The sequence below is a fragment of the Canis lupus genome, chromosome X (genome assembly GCF_003254725.2).
Source record: "Canis lupus dingo isolate Sandy chromosome X, ASM325472v2, whole genome shotgun sequence".
NCBI classification, from domain to species: Eukaryota; Metazoa; Chordata; class Mammalia; order Carnivora; family Canidae; genus Canis; species Canis lupus.
Genome location: NC_064281.1, coordinates 56,175,713 through 56,195,074, shown reverse-complemented (window position 1 = coordinate 56,195,074; position 19,362 = coordinate 56,175,713). Strand labels below are relative to the sequence as shown.

Genomic DNA, 19,362 nt, shown 5'->3' with positions numbered 1-19,362 from the left:
TATTCATGAGAGAGAGAGACAGAGACAGAGAGACAGAGACAGAGGCAGAGGGAGAAGCAGGCTCCATGCAGGGAACCCGATGTGGGATTCGATCCCCAGGATCATGCCCTGAACTGAAGGCAGATAAACGCTCAACCGCTGAGCCACCCGGCTTCCCTGACTCTTGATTTCTTTTTTTTTTAAGATTTTATTTATTTATTCATGAGAGACACAGACAGAGAGAGAGAGGCAGAGACACAAGCAGGCTCCACGCAGGGAGCCTGGCATGGGACTCCATCCCGGGTCTCCAGGATCTGGCCCTGGGCTGAAGGCGGCGCTAAACCGCTGAGCCACCCGGGCTGCCCTGACTCTTGATTTCTGCTCAGGTTTTGATCTCAGGGTCCTGGGATGGAGACACTCATTGGGCTCCATGCTCAGCACAGAGTGGGCTTGGGATTTTCTCTCTCCCTCTCCCTCTTCCTCTGCTCCTCCCCTTGCTCTCTCTCTCTCTCTCTCTCAACAATCTGCCAAATAAATAAGTAAATATCTTTTTAAAAATGTTGGTTCTTTCCGACTTATAGTGTGGGCAGGCTGGCTGGCTCAAGGGAACTCGGAAAAAGGGAAAAAGTATGTTTAAGTATTAATAGGGGTGCCTCATTGGCGGGTAGGTTGCGCGTCTGCCTTAGGCTAGGGTCCTGATCCCTGGGTCTTGGGATGGAGCCCTACTGCTCAGTGGGGGGAGCCTGCTTCTTCTCGGCCTCTGCTCCCCCTGCTTGTGCGCGCGCGCGTGTCCTCTCCATCAAATAAATAAATATTTTTAAAAAGATTTAATATTGGGCAGCCCCGGTGGCACAGTCCCACATCGGGCTCCCTGCCTGGAGCCTGCTTCTCCCTCTGCCTGTCTCTCTCTCTCTCTCTCTCTGTCCCTCATGAATAAATAAATCTTAAAAAAAAGAATATTAAATATCTTTTAATATATATTATACTGATTCTACAATTGTGTGTATGTGGGACTTTAGGTAGCCTCACTTTGCCCTGTCCTTCACGGCAGGGACCATATTCCAGCAGCTAACGCTGAAATCAGGCGCGCACCGGAGGCGCGCAACAAATGTTGCTGTGGGGGCGGGGGCTGGAAGAAAAGAGTGAGAAAATTGCCCAAGCTTCGGCCCTATGACCTCCCACCAGTAGGTGGCAAGATAAAATCCTGGTGTGCCGCGCAAGGGCGGAACTGGGCGGAGCGTTGAAGGCTCCAGCGCGCGCGCAGCCTCTGACCCTCTTTTCTCGTGTACCGGAAAGAGGCGGTCCTCTTTTCGTGCCTAGCGCAGCCATGGTAAGGAGGTTTCTTCGGGAGCTCTCGGGGTCCATCAGCTTCCATCCTTCCAGGGCTGGGGGTTCCCAGGGCTCCGGGGTTCATGCAGAGGGTGGCCGGGTGGAGGCAAAGGGACTGCAGCCTGCGAGTTGGCCCAGGAGAGCGAGGGCGAGTACCGGCCCCGGAGCAAGGGGAAATCGGAGCGGCTGGCGGGAAGGCCTCGGTGTCTGGCCCGGCCACGCCCGACCACGCATCCTGTGACCCTAGGAGGGACAGTTTTCACCGGCTTGAGCCGCGCGGGTAGGCGGGATGGGCAGGTGATGGGCCCGGGGTGAGTGGGCACCGCTTACGTTGGACCAAGAACTCTTAGTTGCTTTTTTTTTTTTTTTTTTTGGTACGGCCTGACTTGACGTAGTGTGACTGGTAAGCATGTGTACATAGTGTTAAAGTGCTTCCTTTTATTAAAGTGAAAGCGGCTCGGCTTTTGCCCCCTAGAGTACAAGGGAGTAGCCATTGGCAGGCACGTGGTTCTGAGAAAAGCAGGTCGATCTCGGCGCAACTTCCTATGTGATTGAGTAACCAGTAGGAGCACGGATTGGGCTCTTGGCCTTTTCTGTTGCTGGCTCGCTCCGTGACCCAAGGTCCAGCCCCTGACTATTTTGCCAAAATACTTTTCTTAGGAAAGACCGCGTTGAGAAGCGGACACATTTTAAGGGGTAGCTTGAAACTACTTCGAAGAGCCCTCAAATAGAGAGTAATAAGTGTTCTCTGTCCAGTGAGGGGGAGAGAGGTTACAGTCGATGGAGCCTGTAGTATTTGCTAGGTAACTGTATACCCCACGCTTTTAACATTGTACACATTTTGCTAGAGAGAAAACAGACTCACTTGTTTCAAGAAGTTGAAGTCGTAAACTATTCTTGAAACCACCTGTAACCATTTTAGCAGCAATGAAACTTAAACCCCTGAAACTCTCCTTCAGGCTCGTGGTCCCAAGAAGCATCTGAAGCGTGTAGCAGCTCCAAAGCACTGGATGCTGGATAAACTGACCGGCGTGTTTGTAAGTATCCTATTGTGAGCATATCTAGTAAATTCTAAATGTCTTAAGAGACACTTTCCTTTTCCCATTTTGATAGAGATCTGCTTTGACACGTTCAGGGGCCTGTTTTATAGTCTTTTATGTACCCAGGCATCCCTGATTACTATATCCATAGCTTATTTGGGGACAGAACTATGGGAAAAGTCTTGTCTTACTCTGCTTTTGAAGGCCTTGTGCTGTCTACCTGCACCCCACCTCACTCTTAATAGCTCTCATTTATTCCCCGTACCACATAGAAGATGGACTCCGAACTGAAATGTTCTTAATGGCTCTGGACCGCTGAAGGGAAAAAATGCTAATAAAGCTTTAAAGTCTGAAGTAATTTAACAATTTTTGAACACCTGGTTTACCCAAGTTCTGGGGCCGATGTACAGTCTGGTGCCTAGTTGAGGAGTCTCAGGCCGTAGGAAGTAGGTTTGCGTGAATCCCAACAGTAGTTAAAGCTTTTTTCTTTCCCCCATCATTTTACAGGCCCCTCGCCCATCTACTGGCCCCCATAAGCTGAGAGAATGTCTTCCTCTCATCATTTTCCTAAGGAACAGACTTAAGTATGCCCTAACAGGGGATGAAGTGAAGAAGATCTGTATGCAGCGTTTTATTAAGATTGATGGCAAGGTCCGAACTGATATCACCTACCCTGCTGGTTTTATGGGTAAGTGGTTAGTGGTGGGCCCATGGTGCTGGTTCCTTTTTATTGATTTCCCTTCCTCTCCAAAATGGTGATCATATTGAATATCGGTGGGCTTTTAATCAGTTGCTGGAGTAAAGCATGACCTTCCACTTAAGCTTTTTGCTGACCAAGTATAGGGCTGTATATAACCAGGAAGCGGTTCTCAAAACCAAATTCGAATTCACTTTCAATTTTACATATCAAACACGGGGTTTTGAAACCTTAAAAGATGAGCTGGCTGTGATCATTAGTCTTAGGAATTCTTGTTGGTATCAAAATGGAAAGCGGGGGGGGGGAGAGTAGTGGCTTTATAGTAACCCTAGTTACTGTTGATATCAGATGTCATCAGCATTGACAAGACTGGGGAGAATTTCCGTCTAATCTATGACACCAAGGGTCGCTTTGCTGTTCATCGGATTACACCTGAGGAGGCCAAGGTGAGTGTTGCAAACAGGCTGGGCCTTCATTCAGTAAAGTCACTTGGTTCTAAGTGACAGCCTGGATTGAGTATATGGAGTGGTCCATTGCAGTGAGATGGGTAGATCTTAATGACTTAACAGTCTTAATACCTGAAAATAGCCAGTTCACAGTTTGGGATTCTCTTGTATATGCAATTTTATGTCCTCAAAAGTCCTACCAATCGTTGTATCACTGTCCATTCCTGGATATCTAATAATTGGCCCCCAATTGAAGTTAACACCTTCAACATTGTGTTTTGATGCAGAAATAAATTCCAGTTTAACAGTGGCTTCCAGGTTGACTTTTAGAAGCAAGGAAAGTAATGGAAAATTTATTAGTGCCTGAAGTGCCTTTAAGTATAAGGGACCGGGAAAACCAATACTAGTCCAATCTGATTGGCCCTTTATCATGTCTCCATTTGTGGGTCTAGCTTTACTCTGGAGAGAGGAAAGGTGTTAATGGAGGAGACTGATCCCCCTTGGGGCATTTAAGATAGTTCAAAAAAAAGATTGCAGACATTTAATCCAGTTTGTTGTGGTTTTACAGAAAAGTTTAAGACCCCTTCAGTTATTGGCTATAAATGAGGGTTAATTCAATTGCATGATTCGGCTCCTAATTGCCTTAGCTGCCTTATTATCAGCAGGCTGGAGGACATGTCCAATGGCATCAAAGTGATTTGATTTATTTGGAGAGGTAGGTGGTCAGGGAGTAAAAGTCCAAGGTTGAAATGTTTTGTGTGAAATGTTTGTTGATTAGGGGAACTGGTAATACAATTGCAGTTTGTGAGGCAAAATTCAACTGTGTGATAGAAGGAGCCACCAAATAGCACTTGTTAGGGGGCTGATGCGGAGAAGTTGGAAGAATTCAGGGGACCTGGGAGGCTGACACAGCCTCGGGAAAGAAGGGTGATCAGCTCACTCGCTGAAGGAATCTCCCTGTTGTGGGACCTTGGATGCCTTGGACTTGGACATACAAAGAAAACCTGTAACAGGAAGAATACCTTAGAGAGGGACAGCATAAGAGAAATTGAGGGTGGGAAGTCCAGTCCATTCAGTAGTTTGGGAAACGAGCATTTCCTGTGTGGCTGTTGCCTTTAGCTGCTAATTGAATTTCTAACCCAGTGACTTGCAGTTTTGAAACTACTGTTTCATACATTTCTGGAGCATGTGGTGCATGTGAGCTGAATTAAATGAGGCTAACTTACGTTTCCAGTATAAGTTGTGCAAAGTGAGAAAGATCTTTGTGGGAACAAAAGGAATCCCTCACCTGGTGACTCATGATGCTCGCACCATCCGCTATCCTGATCCCCTCATCAAGGTGAATGATACCATTCAGATTGATTTGGAGACTGGAAAGATTACGGATTTCATCAAGTTTGATACTGGTAAGCAAGGCTCAGTGCAACCTGGGCATTTTCATGAAAGCCCAGGTATAAGAACTATTCTTTGCTTCTCTCCCATTAAATTAAATTAAATGAGAATTTAATCAAGCTTTAGGACTTAACTTGTATGGGGCCTGGCTACAGGGTTTGGTTTTGTTTTGAGCTCTCCTCGGTGATTCTGATGTGACCTAATTAGCAACCAAAACTAGAGGTCTTTTGATGTGGTAAAAGGTCAGGAAGGGGGCAACTTGTGAAGTTTTAAGAAATGTGCGGGAATGTGTTAAACCTTAATTGTGTGTCATCAGCATGGCTTTGTAGTGGTAGTAAGGGTTAGAGATAGGGATGTGTTCTGAATGGGGGAAGGAGTGGCTTTGATGAGGTGTGAGGGGTTGAACAGATTTCTGTTGGATGGAGGGCAGAAACAAATGCCCAGAGTCTCTGCTCCAATACCCAGGTATATGGTGTGTTCACTTCCAGAAGCCCAAATGCTCAGAATATTCTGAGTGGCTGAGATGAGCCTATTACAAGACACCTCAGATCTCCTCTAGAGGTCTCAAAACTTCCCTATCTGTAAATGCTTGAGGGCTAGGCAGGAAGGTGCCCAAAAAGCAAGCCACCCTAATTGTGCTACAGCTCTTAGTCACTTGGGCACCATCCTCAACTTCTGTGAGCAACTGCAGCAGAGAATTGGGCCTTGGAACCGAACAACCTAGGCAAAACATGGTGACCTGGAGAGGTGTGTTTGATGGAGCTTAGACTTTAAGGGGGGAGGGGGAGATGCAGGGCAAATCCTAAGAGGGCCCTGAGTGCTTGCTTGGCTAACAGATTTCCATAGAAGTAAATTCAAATGAGAGAACTTTGTTTTAGGCCTATCTCTGGTCATTCATCACATCGGGTTATAGATTGGCATGGTGCCTTGCCCTGAGCAGATTGCTTCTTCTCTCTAGGTAATCTGTGTATGGTGACTGGAGGTGCCAACCTGGGAAGAATTGGTGTGATCACCAACCGAGAGAGACACCCTGGTTCTTTTGATGTAGTTCACGTGAAAGATGCCAATGGCAACAGCTTTGCCACCCGACTCTCCAACATTTTTGTTATTGGCAAAGTAAGTCCGGGTTTCCCTTCTCTAGCCCAGGGAAACCTGTAAATGTAGGTACTGCTGGGAGTGTAGCACCTGGCTCCTGGCTGGCTTTTGAAAAGTACCAGTAATGAAGTGAATATGCCTTACACTGTGGTTCTTCCAATTAGTGCCTGGGGGTTGGGGAGACTAGTGGTCAGCCTCGGACACTACTTAGTAATTGTAAGTCATTAACTACGAAGGACATTAAAATAATTCACATCTACGTGTATAGGCAGCAAGTTTAATAGGGTGGCCCCAGCAGCCCAGACAGTGGATATTTCTCATAAGCCAGCATCTAAAGGTCTTAGGACTGCCTGGCTGTTGCTTAATGTTCTCAGGCCTCTGTTTCTTTAAATGAGAGGACAAATAGAGCACATGCCAAGCTGCTAATGGGAGTTAGTGTGTGGTGGGTCTTGACACTCCTTGTTCTCTCCTCCAGGGCAACAAACCATGGATTTCTCTTCCCCGTGGAAAGGGTATCCGCCTCACCATTGCTGAGGAAAGAGACAAGAGACTGGCAGCCAAACAGAGCAGTGGGTAAAATGGTCCCTGGGTGACGTGATTGGAAGTCTTTATACTTAATTAAAGATTCTACAGCACGCTAAATGTCTCATGGTGTTTGTTGTGGTCTGGGTTGGGGTTTTGTTTTCTTTTACAGTTGCCTACTTGCCTACTGTTTTATTTCTAACATGAAAAGTAGATTGAATCCTCCAGCAGGCTTGGGCATTCTGTGATGGAGGTCTTCCTGTGAGTGGTTTGGGTTTTTTTTGTTTTGTTTTGTTTTGTTTTGGCTGGACTTGGGCAGTGGGAGGGAGAACACACCAGACTTAAGGAGCAGCAACTAACCCAGGAGGGGGGAGAGCCCAGATTGTTGGCCATAACTCCTCTGTACTGTTGACTCTTCACTTGGAAAAAAAAAAATCGATACCCTCCTTCCCCTGGTTCATCTGTTTTTTATTTTTATTTATTTATGATAGTCACACACAGAGAGAGGCAGAGACACAGGCAGAGGGAGAAGCAGGTTCCATGCACCGGGAGCCCGACATGGGATTCGATCCCGGGTCTCCAGGATCGCGCCCTGGGCCAAAGGCAGGCGCCAAACCGCTGTGCCACCCAGGGATCCCTCATCTGTTTTTTAGAGCAAGGTGAAGCAGTGGGAGAGAATCTTCAGCAGACTCCCCACTAATCATGGAGCCAGATGTGGGGCTTGATGTCATGACCCTGAGATCATGACCTGAGCAAGTCACCCAGGTGCCCCTTGCCCACCAATCTTTTCCCAAGGTTTATTTTAGAGGTGGAGGAGGGGCAGGGAGAGAATTCTTAGACTCCCTGTCCAGCACAGGGCCTGCTCTGGGACTCCCAGGGCTTGCTCTTAGGACCTTGAGATGATGACCTGAGCCTAATCAAGCTTAGGCTGTTGAGCCACCCAAGTTCCCTGCCCACCAATCTTAAGAATTGTCCTTGCTGCGAGGGGCCAGCTCTCTTCCTTTTTCCCTATAAGGCAAGTCTGCTAAAAAGCCTCTTTACCTCCTATAGCAGGGCTTGTCAACCTTCATATTCTTGGTCCAGATAACTTGTGGGTGGCTGTCCTGTATATTGGGAGATAAACAGCATCCCTGGCCTCCAACCACAAGGTTAAAGCATGCCTTCCTCTTCCACCCAGTTGTGATAATGTAACAAAGTAACTCTTGATGTAGCCAGATCCCTCCTGAGGAGCAAAACTGGTCTTGTGTCTCACCATCACTGTTGGTTTTTTTTTTGGATTTGATTTATTCATGAGAGATCAGGAGAGCTAGGCAAAGACATGGGAGAGGGAAAAGCAGGCTCCCCATGGGGAGCCCAGTGTGGGACTCATCCTGGAACTCTAGGATCATGCCCTGAGCTGAAGGCACTCAACCACTGAGCCACCCGGGTGTCCCTCACAATTGCTTGAACATCTTGTTGCAGACCTAACTTACTAAATGATTCCACCATGACAAGTTTTCAGATAAAAAGGCCATTTGGACTTTATTTTTTTAGATTTTGTTTGAGAGAGTGAGCATGAATGGGAGAGGAGACAGAAGAAGACTCCCCGTGGAGCAGGGAACCCATTGGGCTAGATCCCAGGATCCCAGGGATCATGACCTGAGCTGAAGGCAGACACTTAACCAACTGAGCCCCCCGGGGCCGCCCCCCGTTTTGGGCATCTTTATCTGAAGCATGATGAGCCTGGGTAAGTTCACTTCACATGTTTAACTTGGCGCACACAATGGTCCTCCCAGGTGCCCAGGTCTGTGGTCTGACAGAAGGAGGTATGCTGAAGACCTGTGGCTTGCAGTGTCTCCACCCCAGCTGGATCTTGGGCTTGGAGTTAGCCACAGGTGCAAACTGAAAAGCTAAAGGAGGGATCAGCTAAAGGACTCCTGAGGGAGTCTTCCAAGCCGATTTGGTCTCACAGGGCTTCTCTGCCCTTCATTTTGCAAACTCCAAAGCACGACTGGCTGGGGCTTGAGAGCAGTCAACCTGAGACCTCAGCAGGAGAAAGGGATTTTTTTCAAGAACAAGTTCCAATCAAATCAAGCCAGAGGGGTGTGATATTGGGCTTGTCAGACATGTTGCTAAAGTGTAATCCTGTGGAGCTCATCCAGATAGGCAGTTCTGATGAGGAGCCAGGCCAGAAGTAATCTGAAGGTGTCCCTTGGGACGCCTGGGTGGGTCAGTGGTTGAGTGGCTGCCTTCGGCCCAGGGTGTGATCCCAGAATTCCGGAATCAAGTCCCGCATTGGGCTTCCTGCAAGGAGCCTGCTTCTCCCTCTGCTTATGTCTCTGCCTTCTCTCTGTGTCTCATGAATAAATAAATAAATAAAATCTTTGAAAAAAATAAAGGTGTCCCTTGAAAAATAGGCTGATGAGACAGTGAAAGGCCAAAGGGCAGGAGTCCTAAATACTGGTGGATTCTCTTGCTGCCACCCTGCTCCCTGCACCCATGGATGTTCTTTTAGAAGTCTCAGCTCTGCAGATGATGGAAATTATTTGAATTTTAGCTAAGGAAGCAAAGCAAATAGGAATGAGAGGCCTCTCAATTGGATCTTTCCACATGGGCAGGGGTTTCCTAGATGCTTCATCAGCCAGCCATCTTGTGCAATGGGGGAATTGGTGTGTTTGGCTGCAGTCTGCTCACATCACAAGTTTTTAAATGCTTTTTTTTAATGCCTCTACACATAAGTATTTTTTCACATTTTTTTTTAAAGATTTTATTTATTTGACAGTGAACAAGAGCATAAGCCAAGGGCATAGAGGAGAAGCAGACTTCCCACTGAGTGGGGAGCCTGACAAGGGGCTTGATCCCAGGACCCCAGGATCATGACCTGAGCCAAAAGCAGATGCTTAACCATCTGAGCCACCCAGGTGCCCCTCAAATTTATAATTCCTGTTAACATGAGTTACCAGAGTTATATTAGTCTCAAGTGTACATACAATATAATGATTCAACAATTCTGTACATCACCTGGTGCTCATCACAATTGCCTTCCCTAATCTCCGTCGCCTATTTAACCCACCCCCTACCTCCCCTCTGGTAACCATCAGTTTGTTCTCTATAGTTAAGAGTTTGTTTCTTGGTTTGTCTCTTTTTTTCTTCCCTTTGCTCATTTGATTTATTTCCTAAATTCCACATGAGTGAACTCAGAGTATTTGTCATTCTCTGACTGGATTATTTTGTTTAGCATTATACACTAGCTCCATCCATGTCATTGCAAATGGCAAGATTTCATTCTTTTTATGGCTGAATAATATTCCATTGTGTATATATACCACATCTTTATCCATTCATCAATCAATGGACACTTGGGCTGCTTCCATATCTTGTCTATTGTAAGAGAGAGAGAGAGGCAGAGACACAGGCAGAGGGAGAAGCAGGCTCCATGCAGGGAGCCCGACATGGGACTCGATCCCGGGTCTCCAGGATCAGGCCCTGGGCTGAAGGCGGCGCTAAACCACTGAGCCACCCGGGCTGCCAAGATAGTTGTATTTTTAACTTTTTGAGGAGCCTCCATACTGTTTTCCAGAGTTGGCTGCACCAGTTTGCCTTCCCACCCACAGTACATGAGGTTTTTTTTCTCTGCATCCTCTCTAACACCTGCAGTTTCTTGTGTTGTTAATTTCTGCCATTCTGACAGGTATGAGGTGATAGCTCATTGTAGTTTTGATTTGCATTTCCCGGATGGTGAGTGATGATGAACATCTTTTCATATATCTACCATTTGGGTGTCTTTGGAGAAATGTCTGTTCTTGTCTTCTGCCCAGTTTTTAATTGGATTAATTGTTTTTTGGGTGTTGAGTTGTCTAAGTTTATATATATATATAAAATATGCTAACCGTTTACTGGATATGCCATTTGCCAATGGCTCCCATTCCATGGGTTGCCTTTTAGTTTTGCTGATTGTTTTCCTTCACGGTGCAGAAGTAAACAACATTTTAAATGTCTTTTTTTTTATTTGTGAAGCTAGTGCAGGAATTTTTTTATTTTTTTTAAAGATTTTATTTATTCATGAGAGACACAGAGAAAGGCAGAAACATAGGCAGAGGGAGATGCAGGACTCCATCCCAGGACCCTGGGATCACAACCTGAACCAAAGGCAGACACTCAAACGCTGAGCTACCCAGGTGCCCCAGGAATTTTTTTATTAAAAAGTAGCCCTAATGTGGGAAAGATTTCCATGCTAACAACCAGGTCATGTGGGTGTACTTAGCCAAAGCAGCTTGTATCATCAGACTGAGCTACAGTTTTCCAAATAAAATTGCTCGTGTGTTTGTAGGGCTTTTGAAGGCTTCCAGTTTGATTCATAAAATCTTAGAGCTGGGGCGGCCCGGGTGGCTCAGCGGTTTAGCACCGCCTTCAGCCCAGGGTCTGATCCTGGAGACCCGGGATCGAGTCCCATGTTGGGCTCCCTGCATGGAGCCTGCTTCTCCCTCTGCCTGTGTCTCTGCCTCTCTCTCTCTCTCTCTCTCTCTCTCATTCATGAATGAATAAATAAAATCTTAAAAAAAAATCTTAGAGCTGCAGGGAATCTTAGCGATCATTTCAGCAGGGATGCAGGCAAATGATATTGAGATGAAACTGACTGAAGAAACAGACCTTTACTGGGTTTGGTTTACTTCCCTTGTGCCTTCAGTGGGCTGGGGCTAATGTTCCAGTCAGAGAGTAGCACAGCACAGCTTTGAGAAGAATACAACTAGGATTCATGTAGCACTTTATAGTTTACAAGAGCCATCTTGATTTTTTTTGATATCCAAATCCTGTGTTCCTGCTGCTAAACGAGACATTACAGAGAGAATGATATCCTCCCCACTGCCTCCTGACCGACGCCAGTCAGTTCTATCCATTGTCTTTCCCATCTCAGGTCAGGGCAAACTGTCTTACCAATTACTCAAGCCAAACACTTTGGACACGTCCTTAATCCATCTCCTTTCCTCACACTCCATGTAATTTCATTAGAAAATATCAGGAGTGGAAGGGCACCTGGGTGGCACAGTCAGTTGGGCATCCACCGTCGGCTCCAGTCAGGATCTTAAGAGTCCTGGGATCAGGCTCTGCTCAGTGGGGAGTCAGCTTCTCCATCTCCCTCTATGCTCTTTCTCCCAAGTAAGTAAATAAAAATCTTTTTTAAAATCCCATTGGTTCTACCTTCAAAGTATGTACAGAATTCATGTTTCATGATATTTAGAAATTAATGTTAATTTTTTGTGAGACAATCGTGAAAAGTTTTCCAGAGATACATACTGAAGTATTTATAGAAGAAACCGACAATCTGGAATTTGCTTTAAAATAATCTTGGGGGCAGCCTGGGTGGCTCAGCCATTTAGCGCTGCCTTCGGCCCAGGGCGTTATTCTGGAGACCTGGGATCGAGTCCCACGTCGGGCTCCCTGTGTGGAGCCTGCTTCTCCCTCTGCCTGTGTCTCTGCCCCTTTCTCTCTGTGTCTCTCATGAATAAATAGAATCTAAAATAAAATAATCTTGAGGCGTCTGGGTGGCTCAGTTTGTTAAGCCCCTGCCTTCAGCTCAGGTTGTGATCCCAGGTTCCTGGGATCCGGCCCCACATTGGGCTCCATGCTCAGAGGGGAGCCTGCTTTTCTGTCTCCCCACTGCTTGTGCTCTCTCTCTCTCTCTCTTTCTCTCTCTTTCTTTCTATCAAATAAATAAATGAAATCATGGGATGCCTGGGTGGGTCAGTGGTTGAGCGTCTGCCTTTGGCTCAGGGTGTGATCCTGGAGTCCCTGGAGTCCCACATTAGGCTTCCTGCATGGAGCCTGCTTCTCCCTATGTCTATGTCTCTGCCTCTCTTTCTCTGTGTCACTCACGAATAAATAAATAAAAATTTAAAAAATAAAATCATTTTTATAATGGTTACATGAGGCTCATTACACTAGTTCTACTTCTGTATAGGTTTGACATTTTTCTTTTTTTAAAAGATTTATTTATTTATTCATGAGATGTTCAACTGCTGAGCCACCCAAGCATCCCTGACATTTTTTCATAATAAACTTATAAAGGAACAAATAAATAGTATAGTGTCTGCCCTCTTCCCCACCCCAAGTAATACTGCACTATTTCTTATCACCTGCATTGCTACCACCCTAGTCTGAGGCACCAACAATCTTGTGTACATTACACATTATAGCATTAGCCCCTGACTGGTCTCTCACTTCCAATCTCGACCCAGAGGCCAGAGGGACCCTGTTAAAGTAGGTAAGTCAGGGTGCCTGCCTGGCTCAATCGGTAGAGCATGTGACTCTTGATCTTGGGGTCCTGAGTTCAAGCTTCATGTTGGACACAGAGATTACCTAATTAAAATCTTTTTTAAAAAGTAATAAAGTGTGGGGACGCCTGGGTAGCTCAGCAGTTGAGCACCTGCCTTCAGCCCAGGGCATGATCCTGGAGTCCCGGGATCGAGTCCCACATTGGGCTCCCTACATGAAGCCTGCTTCTCTCTCTGCCTACATCTCTGCCTCTCTATGTCTCTCATGAATAAATAAATAAAATCTTTAAAATAATAATAATAAAGTGTGTTTAGTCAGGTCAGGTCCCTCCTCTGCTCACAGCCCCTGAATGGCTCCTATCTCACTCAGACTAAATGCCACAATCATGAGGCCCTACAAGGCACTCACAACCTGGCCTCTCATTTCATCTACTACTCTTACCCTGGCTCAACCCGTTCCAACCACACTGGCCCCCTTCTCTTTCATGAACACAAGAGGTACTCTCCTCTCTCAGCACCTTTCCCTAATACCATTTTTATATATGTAGTTTATATTATGAACATATTCAAATATATAGAAAAGCCAAAAGAGCAGTACAATGATCATCCATATAGACACCAGCTAGATGCAATAATTAACATTTTGCCATATTTGCTTTATTTCTCTTTGTAGACATACACACACACATCCCTATTTTACCTCTTGAAAGTAAGTCGCAGACATCATGACATTCCATTCCTAGTGCCAAGAGATGGCCAAGGGCTGACTCTCAGGGGCTCCACCCAAAGTTAATTTCCATATTACCTTGGGTACAAACTAGATACTCAAGAGAGATGCTATCTTTTCAGGTAGGACTTTTCTACCCTGAATCAGGGGAATCCACTTATCTGCCCAGATTGTTAGGCTTCAAAAATTCCCCCAAATCAAAGATCAATCCTAAAGTTCAAAGAGAGAGAATGAAAAAGGTTTGATTTGCTCAGGCAGGAGTTTGTGGGTCAATTTCTTCTACCATTGGGCTATGTTTTAAATTTATTTATGAGAGAGACACAGCGAGAGAACATGCACGAGCCTGGGGAGGGGTAGAGAGAGACAGAATCTCCAGCAGACTCCCTGCTAAGCACTGAGTCTGGAGCCAGACACAGGGGCTCAATACAGGGCTCAACATCGAGCTCGATCCCACCATCCTGAGACCATGACCTGAGCTGAAATCAAGAGTCAGTCACCCAACCAATTGAGCCATCCACATGCCCCTACCATTTTGGCTTTTGAGAATGTTGTACTTTTTTTTTAAGATTTTAATTTTATTATTTATTTGACAGAGAGAGAGGAGTATGAGCAGGGCGGGAGGAACAGAGGGACAGGGAGAAGCAGACTCCCCGCTGAGCAGGGAGTCTGACATGGGGCTCAATCCCAGGACCTCTTGATCCTGACCTGAGCTGAAGGCAGAAGCTCAACCAACTGAGCCACCACCCAGGTGCCCTGAATGTTGTAATGTTTAAACAATAATAACAACAACGTTCCCAAGGGACAACAAACATTGTTCAACAACAACATCATCAATAGAAAGAAGAAACTTTCCAAGAGCCAACAATGTTTCAGTGTATTCCTGGGGTTTTCCTAGGGATATACTCATGCATTTTTCTTGGCTTTTCTAAAAATGGTAAACATGTGTAATCAGTGGTGTGGTGGTAAATATTTAACCGCTAACTCCCTAAAAAAATGGGCACATATACATGTTCATAGGTTTATTATAAGTTTCACTGATACAAAGAATGTATGACACAATTTACAAATAATAATGAAATAGGCAATACTCAATTTTTTAAAAGATTTTATTTATTCATGAAAGATACAGAGAGAGAGGCAGAGACATAGGAAGAGGGAGGAGAAGCAGGCTCCACTCAGAGAGCCCAATGTGGGACTCGATTCCTAGGACCCCAGGATCATGCCCTGAGCCAAAGGCAGACACTCAACCACTGAACCACCCAGGTGTCCCATAGGCAATACTCTTTATTGTGAATTCCATATAGTCAGTTGGTTCTCACAGAAAGCTTTCATCGATTTTTGCCAAATTCTTATAGCCATATCAATCTATGATTATGGTTACAAATGATCAAAAAATGTAGTTTTGACAAAAGTGTTGGTTGACATCTGGGTCTGCATTAACAAATGAGACAAAAGCAAAACAACAAAGACATTCATAAGAACTTCACTCATTTGTCAATGATGTGAGCAACTTCTTTGCTGAATCAGATAATAGTTTTCAAATGTCGAAAGAGTATCTTCTTAATTTTTTGTACTAGTTATAATATAATGGCTACAAGACACAACATACTAAGTTTAATCTGCATTTTTAAATTTTTTAAAGGTTTTATTTATTTGAGAGAGAGAGTGGAAGAGCACAAGCAGGGGTAGAGGGAGAGAGAGAGGGAGAAGCAGGCTCCCTATTCAGCAGGGAGCCCGATGCTCAATCCCAGGACCCCAGGATCATGACAGACAGAGGCAGATGCTCAGCCTATCAAGCCACCCAGGCGCCCCAAGTTTAGTCTGCATTTTAACATTTTCTCCATTGCTTCATTTATTCATGAGAGACACAGAGACAGAGAGGCAGAGACACAGGCAGAGGGAGAAGCAGGCTCCATCCAGGGAGCCTGACATGGGACTCGATCCTAGGTCTCCAGGATCATGCCCTGGGCAAAAGGTGGCGCTAAACCGCTGAGCCACCAGGGCTGCCCTCTCCATTGCTTCCTTAACTTTAGGCCATCAACAAAGCAATTAATCAAGTCCTGATTGAGGTGTTTACCAATTTCAAGCTACCATCATGATGTCACTGAATGGGGAGCTGGAAGGAGGTGCACAGCAGCACACCACTACATAAGCATTTCCCCCACATATATACGATGGCATAAATAACCTTGAGTGCATATATAGTAAAATGTAAAATAATTAGGAAGTAATGAGTGTTTAGTATTTATTACCTTTACATTTAATATAATTTGCTTAATTGTAAGTTTATATATTACCATTAAATAGAGTTTTTTGAAAAAGATTTTATATATTTGACAGAGAGTATAAGCAGGGTGAGCAGCAGGCAGAAGGAGAGGGGGAAACAGGTTCCCTGCTGAGCAGGAAGCCCCAAGTGGGACTTGATCCCAGGACCCTGGCATCATGACCTGAGCCAAAAGCAGATGCTTAACCTACTGAGCCACCCAGGTGCCCCTCTCTTCATATCCTTTTGACACTTTTCTTCTAGGAGCTTTTCCCACTCTCAGCTATCCTTCGGGTGTCAGTTGAGATATTGCTTCCTCTGGGAAACTTCTGGGAATGCCAGGGGCCCTCAGCACTCTGTTTCCCTGTTCTTGCCATCCTAGAATCTGCCACAGTATATTAAAATGGCCTATTTACGGGGCACCTGGCTGGCTTAGTCAATGGAGCACTTGACTCTTGCTCTCAGGATTGTGAGTTCAAGCCCCACCTTGGGGGTAGAGGTTACTTAAAAAAAATTGTTTATTTAATTGTCTGTCTCCTTCAAGAGTTGGTGAAGTCCATAAGGCTAATCTTGCTCACCACCATAATCCCCACTATCTAGCCCAGTTACTGGTGTGTTGTGGGTGCTGAACAAATGAATGAATGAATGAGTAAGAGGTATATCCTGCAGTTCCCTTAGAAACCTACCCTCCATCTGTCTTGTTTCCTCTCTGTTTCCCCAAGGACACCTTGTACTTTTTCACTTCCAAAAAAAAAAAAAGAAAAGAAAAGAAAGAAAGAAAGAAAGAAAGAAAGAAAGAAAGAAAGAAAGAAAGAAAGAAAGAAAAGAAAGAAAGAAAGAAAGAAAGAAAGAAAGAAAGAAAGAAAGAAAGAAAGAAAGAAAGAAAGAAAGAGGAACCCAAAGTTTTTGCTTGTGCTTGAGGGGACAAGGTCAGAAAATGTTACCTTCGGAAATTAGAACTAATAGAATCAACATTGAATAGATGAAAGCAGCCATCTGCAAAATAATCCACTTTAAAAGGGTTGGCTTGTAAATGTGGTACAATGCGACTTTTCGGGTCTCTATGGTTACCAGCATGTTGCCACAGGCTGGAGATCTGCCAAATATAAAGAAAGCGATAATGTCAATCAGTTGTAACCTGATTGTTAAAGATAATGTTGTACAAGCAGGAGGGCCCTTGTGTACATGGGTCTTGAAAAGAATGGAGCCAAAAAGCAACACACTTTTTGTGTTTGATCATCATCAAGTGCTACACATGGTCTTTTACAGCGTACAAAGCACTTCCAACGTGTTACCTCAGTGAATCTCCATGATGACCCCACCAAGTAGATCTTGTTCATCATTTTACAGATGACAAAAGTAAAGTTCAGGGAGGTAAATCAACTTGCCCTAAATCTCCCCTCCTATCCCCTGCACAAAACACATATCCTAACACCCACACCTTCACTAGGCCCACAGAGCATGAGATGGTGATGAACCCAAGGAGAGAAATATCCCTAACCAGAGAAAGTTCTTATGACCAGTTGGTTAACTCACTTGCTTTGGTTCATTCTGATTCTATGCTCAGGTAGTAGCTTTTAGCTTTGGAAAGTTTTGGCTCAGGGCCTTGGACCCCCTGAAGAGAGTCAGGGTCGAGGGCAATGAGGGAGGACTGCAGCCAGGTTGGTCTCTTGTTCATTCAGCAGATGTTTATTGGACAACTACTATTACCCAGCAGTGCTAACAGCATGGGATGTAGTGGTGAATAAAACACAGAGCTCCTCACCAAGCTGATGTTCTAATTACAGGCATCTGACAAATAGTATAGTAGTCCCTTCTTATCTGCAGGGGATATGTTTCAAGACCCCAGTGGATGGGGCACCTGGGTGGCTCAGTGGTTGAGTGTCTTGCCTTTGGTTCAGGTTGTGACCCTGGGGACCTGGGATCGAGTCCCACATCAGGCTCCCTGCAGGGAGCCTGCTTTTCCCTCTGTCTGTGTCTCTGCTTCTCTGTGTGTCTCTCATGAATAAATAAAATCTCAAAAAAAAGATTAAAAAGACCCCCAGTGGATACCTGAAACCGAAGATAATACTGAACCCTATATATACTATGTTTTCTCCTCTATGTGCCTATGATAAATTTGAATTCATAAATAGACACAGGAAGAGATTAACAATGACAATGAATAAACAGAACAATTATGACAATATTCTGTGATAAATGTTATGTGAACATGATCATCTCCCAAAATATCTTATTGTCCTATACTCATTCTTCTTATGATGATGATGATGATGTGAGATGATAAAATGTCTACATGATGAGATGAAGTGAGGTGAATGATGTAAGCACTGTGACGTGGTGTTAGGCTACTGTTGATCTTCTAATGCTATGTCAGGAGGAGGACCATCTGCTTCTGGGCCACGGTTGAACTTGGGTCACTGAAACCACGGGAAGCAAAACTGCAGATATACTTACAAATACGGTTATGATAGAGGCTGTAAAAAGGGAACACGGGGTGCTCTGGGGGCCCATTGAAGAGCCATCCACAGTGGTCTTGAGGAGGGTCTGGGCAGGTGTCCCGGAGGAATAGATAGATGCCTGAATTGATACTGGAAGGGACTTAGCAATACAAAAAGAGGTTGGAGGAATCAGGATGGGCAGAGAAAAACTTAATAGAGATACAGAGTGAGAAAACTAGAGGAGGATGGGAGTGTGTGAAGAAAGGTCAGGGGAGGGGGTTGTGAGAAGTGCGGCTGGAGAGATAATCATAAACGCCAAATCAATAATAATGTATAGTAGAATTTAACAAGATCCATGAGGTCCTGATCATGATTATTAATCATTAGTTGATTACACCAATAATAATATATATAGCTGGTACTGATGACTTTATACTTCTATGATCTAACTTGCAATGAGTGATTAGAGCACCTCATTGTGGGGCACAGAGCTCAGCACACTGCACGCACCCTCACAACAACCCTACCTTGTACGAACTGTTATGTCCTACTGTGCAAATGAAAGAATGGCAGGCCAGAGTGATCAAGAGTGTATCAAAAGTCACACTGGCTGTTATACGGCTTGTATGGCATCAGGACTGAGGTTTGATATAGACTCCAGAGTCCATCCTGGAAAATGACTTGCTTAATAGCACAGCACTTCATCAGACATGTATAGGAATTTCAACTTAATCCTAAGAGAAATAAAGAGGGTGCCTGGGTGGCTCAGTGGTTGAGCACCTGCCTTTAGCTCAGGTTGTGATCCTGGGGGTCCCAGGATGGAGTCCTGCATCGGGCTTCTTGCAGGGAGGCTGCTTCTCCCTCTGCCTGTCTCTGCGCCTCTCTCTGTGTGTTTCATGAATAAATAAAATATTTTTTAAAAAGGAAGGAAAGAAGGAAGGAAGGAAGAAAAGAAGTAAGAAAGAAAGAAATAAAAGAGCTGTGGGCCAGAAAGAGACAGCCAGATTTTGCTTTATTTTTATTTTTTTTTCCAGATTTTGTTTTAAAGAACTCACCCTGGGGGGCACCTGCAGGGCTCAGCCGGTTAAGCACCAGCCTTTGGTTCAGGTCCTGATCTCAGAGTCCTGGGATCTAGCCCTGTGTCAGCCCCCTTACTCAGCTGGGAGTCTGCTTCTCCCTC

At 45.0% G+C, this 19,362-nt stretch overlaps 1 protein-coding gene across 3 annotated transcripts; it reads left to right on the top strand.

The window, feature by feature from the left end:
- The first annotated feature begins 1,171 nt into the window (after window positions 1–1,171).
- RPS4X (ribosomal protein S4 X-linked) lies at window positions 1,172–6,620 on the top strand. 3 transcript variants are annotated; one of them, XM_049107735.1, is made up of 7 exons: window positions 1,172–1,309; window positions 2,268–2,345; window positions 2,856–3,036; window positions 3,394–3,491; window positions 4,831–4,897; window positions 5,842–5,999; window positions 6,454–6,620. In XM_049107735.1, exons 1-7 carry the CDS (start codon window positions 1,307–1,309, stop codon window positions 6,553–6,555), a joined length of 687 nt encoding a protein of 228 aa, XP_048963692.1. In that variant the 5' UTR covers window positions 1,172–1,306; the 3' UTR covers window positions 6,556–6,620. The 3 variants fall into 3 exon arrangements, with proteins under 3 accessions (XP_048963692.1, XP_025321967.1, XP_048963691.1); XM_025466182.3 differs by having other exon boundaries at window positions 1,199–1,309; window positions 4,726–4,897; XM_049107734.1 differs by lacking the exon at window positions 1,172–1,309 and adding an exon at window positions 1,566–1,588 and having other exon boundaries at window positions 4,726–4,897.
- Window positions 6,621–19,362: the final 12,742 nt, after the last annotated feature.